The sequence below is a fragment of the Tachyglossus aculeatus genome, chromosome X1 (assembly GCF_015852505.1).
Source record: "Tachyglossus aculeatus isolate mTacAcu1 chromosome X1, mTacAcu1.pri, whole genome shotgun sequence".
NCBI classification, from domain to species: Eukaryota; Metazoa; Chordata; class Mammalia; order Monotremata; family Tachyglossidae; genus Tachyglossus; species Tachyglossus aculeatus.
In genome coordinates this window covers 119876910-119885150 of record NC_052101.1, presented here as the reverse complement: position 1 = coordinate 119885150, position 8241 = coordinate 119876910, and the positions used below count along the sequence as shown (strand labels likewise).

At 47.1% G+C, this 8241-nt stretch overlaps 2 protein-coding genes across 2 annotated transcripts in view; both read left to right on the top strand.

Annotated features, from left to right (window-relative positions):
* Positions 1–34: 34 nt before the first annotated feature.
* On the top strand, positions 35–8010 carry PEX11G (peroxisomal biogenesis factor 11 gamma). The gene is made up of 5 exons (XM_038773070.1): positions 35–142; positions 2688–2876; positions 5252–5430; positions 6418–6480; positions 7504–8010. Exons 1-5 carry the CDS (start codon positions 83–85, stop codon positions 7727–7729), a joined length of 717 nt encoding a protein of 238 aa, XP_038628998.1. The 5' UTR covers positions 35–82; the 3' UTR covers positions 7730–8010.
* LOC119950556 (ectoderm-neural cortex protein 1-like) overlaps positions 6418–8241 on the top strand; it is a 41562-nt gene continuing 39738 nt past the window's right edge. The window contains exon 1 of the mRNA XM_038773067.1: positions 6418–6480. The gene's annotated coding sequence lies outside the window, so the exon portion shown is untranslated. The remainder of the gene's footprint in view (positions 6481–8241) is intronic.

Genomic DNA, 8241 nt, shown 5'->3' with positions numbered 1-8241 from the left:
GACGCAAAGCCCCGCCCCCTTCCCTCGCGGAGCGCCGCCTGCGTGATGACGTAGGCGGGCGGTTGATTCTGGCTGTGTCACCATGGCGGCCTTGAGGGGCCTGGTGTCCGCCCTGGAGTCCTATCGGGAGCGCGATCGGCTGGTGAGGCTCGGTCCCCTCCGTGCCCCCTCGCCGCTTCCCGTCGGAGGAGGGGACGGTTGCGAGAAACGAGGGGTCTTGCTGCCGACCCCCGGCCCACGTCCTACCTCTGGCCCGGAATGCCCTCCGTCTTCACATCCCGCAGACAATCGATCTTCTCCCCCTTCCACGTCCTGCTGAAGGCGCACCTCGTCCAAGAGGCCTTCCCAGACTAAGCACCCTCCTTTCCTCAGCTCTCCCTCCCTTCCTCGTCACCTCAGTTCGTTCTCTTTGCTGTACCCCCGCCTCCCCTCCCCACAGCACTTGTGTGCCTCAATTACCTCATCTGTAAAATGGAGATTAAGATTGTGAGCCCCACATGGGACAACCTGATCACCTCGTACCCTCCCCAGCGCTTAGAACTGTGCTTTGCACATAGCGCTTAACAAATACCAAAATTATTATTATATATGGACATATCTATAATTCTATATAATATTGAAGCCCGTTTACTTGTTTTGGGGTCTTGCCCCCCCCCCCCCCACCCCCAGACTGTAAACCCGTTGTGGGCAGGGATTGTCTCTTGCTGTGTTGCAATTTCCAAGCGTTTAGTGCACTGCTCTACACACAGTAAGCACTCAGTAAATAGGATTGAATGAGTTTAAAGGAGGAAGTAGTCGTTCCTCCTCAGCCTCCTTCGTGCTCCAGGGCCCCGTCTACCGTTGCCCTCGGCAATTCAGAGAAACAGGGTGGCTTAGTGGCAAGAGCCCTGGTTTAGGAGTCAGAGGACTTGGTTTCTAATCCCATCTCTGCCATTTATCAGCTGTGTGACTTTGGGCAAGTCACTTCATTTTCTGGTCCTCAGTGACCTCATCTGGAAAATGGGGATTAAGACTGCGCCCCATGTGGGATAACCCCAGTGCTTAGAACAGTGCTTGGCACATACTAAGTGCTTAACACACACCCTCATTATTTATTATTGGTCGGTTCTGCATTCCCCCTTGGCCAATCGGCCCCCCTCTGGCCCCACTATTTCCACTCGCCCCCTCCCCAATTTGGAGTGGCTTAGACCAACACTTTTAGTCTAAAGCATGAACTTCCACTATGAAGAACCCCTTTTACAGCAGGGCCTAGTGGAAAGAGCATGAGCCAGGTTGTCAGAGGTAATGGGTTCTAATCCAGACTCCACCACTTGTCTACTGTGTGACCTTGGGCAAGTCACTTTGCTCTCTGGGCCTCAGTTACCTCATCTGGAAAATGGGGATTGAGTGTGAGCCCCACGTCGGACAACCTGATTACCTTTTTTCTACCCCAGCGCTTAGAACAGTGGTTGGCACATAGTAAGCGCTTAACAAATACCAGAATTTTTTTTCCCACTAGGGTCTGTAGCCCTGCCGTCCAGCCCACTCTCGACTAGGGCAGCCACCTCGGCCCCTAATTATAATTCTGGTATTTAAGCACCTACTATGTGCCAAGCACTGTACTAAGCGCTGGGTGGATACAAGCACATCGGGTTGGACAAAATCCTTGTCCCACCTGGCGCTGATAGTCTCAATCCCCATTTTACAGATGAGGTAATTAAGGCCCAGAGAAGTGAAGTGACTTACCCAAGGTCACACAGCAGACAAGTGGTGGAGCCAGGATTAGAACCCATGATCTCTGACAGCCAGGCTCGTGCTCTTTCCACTAGGCTCTCCTGTAAAAGGGGTTCTTCATAGGGGAAGTTCAGGCTTTAGACCAAAAATATTTCATGGTCTTTATTATCAATAATAATAATATGGTACTCAATAAGTCCTTACTATATGCGAAGCACTGTTCTAAGCACTGGGGTAGATACAAGTTAGGTTGAACACAGTGCCTGTCCCACATAGGGCTCACACTCAATCCCCATTTTACAGATGAGGTAACAGGCCCAGAGGAGGGAAGTGACTGCCCAAAGTCACACAGTAGACATGTGGTGGAGCTGGGATTAGAACCCATGGCCTTCTGGTTCCCTGGTCTGTACTCTATTCATTAAGCCATGCTGCTTCTTTTGAGACTTGCAACTGTTAGCCATGTTGTTAAATAACATCAATAATTGGGATTTATACAGCCTCTTTTCTCCAGAGACCCCCCAAACCCCAAATGATAGACTGGGTAATGATCTCGAGTATATACATAAGTTTAGACTTGCATATTGCATATGCTGAGCAAGGAATGATCATTTTCATTGCACAAAGTGAGAAATGAAGGTGCAGTGATTTGCTCAAATTCCTGACTCACTGAGTAACCCAGCATTGTGTTCAAATTTGAGAAAGGGTTACCCGTAACTGTGGGAAGCCATAAATTTGAGCTGAAGGATTCCTGGAAAAAAAATGACCCAAATGATGTTTTGTTTTTTTAAAAATAATTATTGTGGATTATTGTTTAAAAGGTATTTAATTCTAAATTGTAATCACATAATAGTAGAGATAACATAACAGTTGGGGCAATAAAACTTCCCTCTAAACAGGAGAGGAAGTGAGTAAGGAACATACTTATTCCTAAATTTTATGCTTTTTTATCTAATGCTGTCTTTGGTTTGTTCCAGATCAGGACTTTGGGTTATGGCTGTCAGCTTATTGGCGGTATCTTGCTCGAGAAGTCTCATGCCAAATCTGAAGTGGGGAAAAGTCTCCTGGTTTTCTCCGAGCAGCTCAGCCACTGTAGGACAGTACTGCGCTTGTTTGATGACCTGTCCATGCTGGCTTATACCAAGCGGTATGGCCTGGGCACTAAGGTAACTATGTCACTATTAACCAAGAAAAACTGGGCTGGGCAGGGTTTTAGTCATTCTCTACTTCTGGGAAAAATCCTAGAGATTCAGGAAAGGTGTTTATGTCTGAGTATCAGTTTGGAAGCTCTCTTCCCTTGAGCTGTTATGCAGTGTCAGATTTTCTTAACCCCTTGAGAAAAAACTGTAACTGAATCATGAGCTTGAATTTTTGTATGGTATTTGTTGAGCTCTTACTATGTATCAGGCACTGGGGTGGGGGTAGATACAAGGTCATCAGGTTGGACACAGTCCCTGTCCCATGTGGGGCTCACGGTCTTAATTCCCATTTTACAGGGGAGGTCACTGAGGCACAGAGAAATAATAATAATAATAATGGCATTTGTTAAGCGCTTACTATTTGCAAAGCACTGTTCTAAGCTCTGGGGAGGAAACAAGGTGATCAGTTTGTCCCACGTGGGGCTCACAGTCTTAATCCCCATTTTGCAGATGAGGTCACTGAGGCACAGAGAAGTTTAGTGACTTGCCCGAAGTCACACAGCTGACAACTGGCAGAGCTGGGATTTGAACCTTTGACTCCTAAGCCCGTGCTCTTTCCACTGAGCCATGCTGCTTCTCTTGCAAAATGAAATTTCTCTTTCTTGAGAAATGAAGTGACTTGCCCAAGGTCATACAGCAGACAAGCGGTGGAGCCAGGATTAGAGCCCAGATCCTTCCGACTCCCAGGCCCTGACAAACGGCTGCTTCTTTGCAGCCATTTAAACAGCAATTCACATTAAAAGATTGGGATTAAAAAGTGCTTAGTACAGTGCTTTGCACACAGTAAGGGCTCAATAAATATGACAGGTTGATTGAAAAATCCCATAGCACATGTAGCTCCTTTTGGTTCTAGAGGCCGGCCATATTGAGGAGATGACAAGCATAATGCTTGCTACACTGTGCATGATGAAGTGGATAGAGCATAGGCCTGGGACTCAGGAGGTAATGGGTTCTAATCCTAGCTCCGCCATTTGTCTGCTGGGTGACCTTGGGCAAGTCACTTCCCTTCCTCTGTGCCTGAGTTACACCATCTGTAAAAGGAGGATTGAGACTGTCAGCCCCACTTGAGACAGGGGCTGGATCCAACCCTATTTGCTTGTATCCACCCCAGCGCTTAGTACAGTGCCTGGCACATAGTAAGCGTGGGTAAAAATAAACAAGATGGAGGAGTGTGGGAGGAAGAGTTGCTGTGCGTTGTCTAGGCAGAGTCCTATACTAGAGGGACCTGGTCAGGGCCAGTGAATCACAAAAGTTTCTTTTGCCACTGCTTCAGCTAGACTCCCACATTGATAAAGAGAGGTGAGAACTGTGTCAGTAAAATAAGCCACTCTTTATTTGATAGTACACCTGGTTCTCCTGTTCATGGGGAGGGTGGGGGTGTGTTGCATTCTCGCAGAAACCCACATTAAGGAAAACGCACCTCGCTGCACTCACCTGTGCCCGATGTCATGCTCTGCTATTTCCATACAGGCGCCTGTTTTCGGAAGAACCCTCCCTAATTCTGCCATCACGTTCTACCCAAAAAGCGTAGTGAACCCTGCGTTCTGGTAAAATGGAGCGTAGTGTATTAACCGTATCCTCGGTTGTGGCGCGATTCAATTAGTGGTTCGCTGCAGTTTTCATTTCCATCTCCATCCTGAAGAATCGGCTTATTTGGCTGTGGAAAAGAGAAGTGTGCTCCCTGGAGATGGTAGAGTTTACCATCGAGGAGAACATGGGAGAGGTCCTGGTATTGACATCTCTGGCAGCAGCATAGAAGCAGTGTGGCCTGGTGGAGAGGTCACAGGCCTGGGAGTCAGAGGACCTGGGTTCTAATCCCGGCTCTGAAACTTGCCTGCTATGTGACCTTGGGCAGGTCACTTCACTTCCCTGTTCCTCAGTTCCTCATCTGTAAAATGGGGATTCAGTACCTGTTCTCCTTCCCCTTTAGACTGTGAGCCCCTTGTGGGACAAGGACATTATTATTGTATTTGTTAAGCACTTATTATGTGCCAGACGCTGTACTAAGCTTTGAGGTGCATACAACCTAATCGTGTTGGACACAGTTCCTGTTTCACATGGGGCTCACAGACTCAATCCTCATTTTACAGATGAGGCAACTGAGGCCTAGAGAAGTGAAGTGACTCGCCCAAGGTCACACAGCGGACAAGTGGCGGAGCTAGGATTAGAGCCCATGACTTTCTGGCACCCAGGCCTGTGCTCTATCCAGTACGCCATGCTGCAATCACTACACCTGATTGCTTGCTTCTGCCTCAGTGCTGAGTACAGTGCTTGGCACTTAACGTGTGTTATCATTATTATTATTATCATCATCATCTGGCTCCCTATTATCGGTGCTGTAGGAAGAAGATGCCATCCTACGTTGGATGTCTGTTTTCAATAACCTGGCCGATCAGCTCTACTATCCCTGTGAACATGTTGCATGGGCTGCTGACGCTAAAATTATTTGCACAAACTCTGCCAAGTGGTGGACATTTACCACCTCTCTCTGGGGTATTTCTCTTCTCCTAGGAATCGGACGGTAAGAACCATTTGGATCAGATTATTGTCTGTCCTTGTGTTTTTCCGCTTTGATTTGCCCTGACTAGAGCAAATATTAAGAAATATGATTTAATAATGGTGATGATGCATTTAGAATCATAGATTTATTTTTGGGTTTTTTTGCCTCCCCAAAGAAGAACAGTCCAGTTTGCCTCAATGCTGGGGCTACAACTTGAACCATATGCTGGTACATTTTCAGGTTTCTTTCTTCTCGGCCAAACCTGTGGGTCTCAAGGGAAATGATTTTTCTGAGCGTCAACAATTGAGTTGACAATTTCTGTGAGTGAGACCACTCGGTGAGGGGTGAGCCGCATGGAACCAGAGCCCAATCTTTCTCCCATTGTCCGGGTCCAACTAGTAGATCTCGTTACCCCAGCAGGACTTCAGGACTAGATTTGTAGGTGGCCAAGTGTACCCCCAGCTTTCCCATCTGGGGACTGCAGTTAGTGGATCATTTGCTTGCTTGCTTCCGGGGGTAAGAAAATCAGCCTGCTACTTTTGTACCCCATGGATGAGAAACCACCCCCCGAAACCTGCTGGGGATTTGGTTCAGAAATGGATTGTGCCAAAGAAGAACTTTGTTTTTTTCCAAGTTGCTTGCTCCTTAGTCCTGAAATTGGTTTTTCATTGCTAATTGCCCCATCTGGAACTCATTCATCAGGGTATTATTTTTGAAATGACTGTTGGAGAAGGGGAGAAAATCATTTAATAGTCGAGATCAGAGGATTTTTGCCAGAAAGACATTTGGTCTAACAAGGGAACAATCTCCTATAAAACTAATGACGCTTTTTACGGACACATGCACAGCCTTTTATCCCAGGTCTTGGGGAGCTTTACAGATATTCACTTCTTAATCCAGGCACTGCTTCTGTGAGACAGGGTCTGGCAGCGTCCCAACATGTTCAGTGCTATCCTTTTGCCTCTTTGAACAAAGTGGATTTCATCATTGTCTTTCTGTTTTTTTCAGATCTCTGAGGACTGTGCTTAAGCTGAGAAGAAAGCTGAGGAGCCCAGAGGGAAACTTCACTGGGTACGATTTCATCCCACTTCACGTAGTCCTTTAGGGTTCCTCTCCCAGGGAAATGAGTATTTCTCTAAGTAGCCCATCTGCCATTCCAACACATTTCTCATTTCAAATGAGAGGAGCCAATGGAGACGGAGGTAATTATAAGAGCAGTTAAAAGTTCTGGAGGTAAAAGAGGAGGAGGAGGAGGTAAGTCTTAGAGCCCTTAGAAGATAATCGTTTGCCAGGACTCCATGATGGGGGATGTTCATTCTGTAAGTGTTTGGGAAGGCCTTCAAAGTTATTTTAATGCAGCACCTACCCAAGGAATGATGGTGATAGTGCAGGCATAGTGAAAGTGAAACCACAGGCTTCTAAGTCCAGGAAACTCCTAAACTCCCAGGGGCACCATTGCTGGGGCCAGGCTGGGTTGTGAAGAGGTGGAGCGGTTTGGCCTCATTGGCTGTGTGGAAGAGGAAGCAACTGATCTTTGAACTCTTTTTGTTTTCTCTGAAGGATGGGAGACCCTTGCTTTTCATTTTCAGAAGGTTAACACCTTCCCAGCTCTGCTGCTCGCCTGCTGTGTGACCTTGGGCAAGTCACTTACCTTCTCAGGGCCTCAGTTCCCTCATCTGTAAAAGGGGGATTAAGACTGTGAGCCCCATGTGGGACACGGACCGTGTCCAATCTGATTAACTTGTATCTACCCCAGAGCTTTGTACAGTGCATTGGCACATGGCTGAACAAGTATCATAAAAAAAAAGACATCTTCCATTTCATATGGGAAGATTGGTGATGGAGAGATCCATCTGCCCCGGTTTTTGTCGAATGTCAGTCCGTTGCTCGTTAGCACCCAGCCTCTGATTGTGCCACTAACATGATGTCAAACATGTTCTTTGGTGTATTCATGGACCTGTGACATGCCCAGGCCACGATCTTGCGCTGAATTTCAGGGGTTGCCCAGGGCTCTTTCTGTGATTATATGACTGCGCTTTTCTAAAGTATGAAAGACTGAGCAATTAGTATCTCTCTATATTCCTCCTTTCACAGCCAACCTTCCAAGAGGGATCAAAAGGCTATTGAAGGTCAGATGAAGTCAGAAGTTCTAAATCTTCTCAGCAATTTGGCCGATCTGTGCAATGCGGTCCACTGGTTGCCACCAGGGTTTCTTTGGGCTGGAAGATTTCCTCCGTGGTTGGTGGGTCTGATGGGCACCCTCTCCTCCCTGATTGGTCTGTACCGAGTATCCGATGGAGGAAATGCTGGCACTCTCTGAAATGGCCACACCTGGACACTGATGATTCGGAAGTTTAAGGTGCAATACTAGAGTCACCGGAGCAGGAACGAAGGCTCTCGGAAAAAGTAGAAGTTAAGGGGATCTTAAGCTTTCAGGCAGGGACCTGCTCTCTGCTTTGCACAGAGCAGGCTTTCAATAAATACTGTTAATTTGATTAGTACTGAAATTATTCCTGACAGGGAAAATGCTCCCTACAAGTCTGTGAAGCAAAATAAGAGGTGTAATAAATGTGGAAAAGTAAGATTAAAAGATGAAAAGGATGGACTCTGTGGTATTTTCAAATTGATGGCAAAAGTGGGGCCAGGTAGAGTCATCCTATCCATCTCATTACCTGAGCCCAAACACCTGATGTCAATGGAGTGCTTTGCTTGAGCTCACGCTGATGCCGGCCACCAGAGGAAAGTGCCCCGGAGCCCATTACTGGAGAGAGAAGAAAGAGAGGTGGTGACATAAGTGTGACATAGGGATTTGGCTTGGTGAATGGTTGGAAT

What these genes read in the sequence shown, in the direction of transcription:
- PEX11G (XM_038773070.1), top strand. Translation starts at nt 83, where the DNA reads ATGGCGGCCTTGAGGGGCCTGGTGTCCGCCCTGGAGTCCTATCGGGAG. An exon ending in ATCGGGAGCGCGATCGGCTG is followed by an intron (nt 143 to 2,687) that starts GTGAGGCTCGGT and finishes GGTTTGTTCCAG; the next exon opens with ATCAGGACTTTGGGTTATGG. An exon ending in CCAGAGGGAAACTTCACTGG is followed by an intron (nt 6,481 to 7,503) that starts GTACGATTTCAT and finishes CTCCTTTCACAG; the next exon opens with CCAACCTTCCAAGAGGGATC.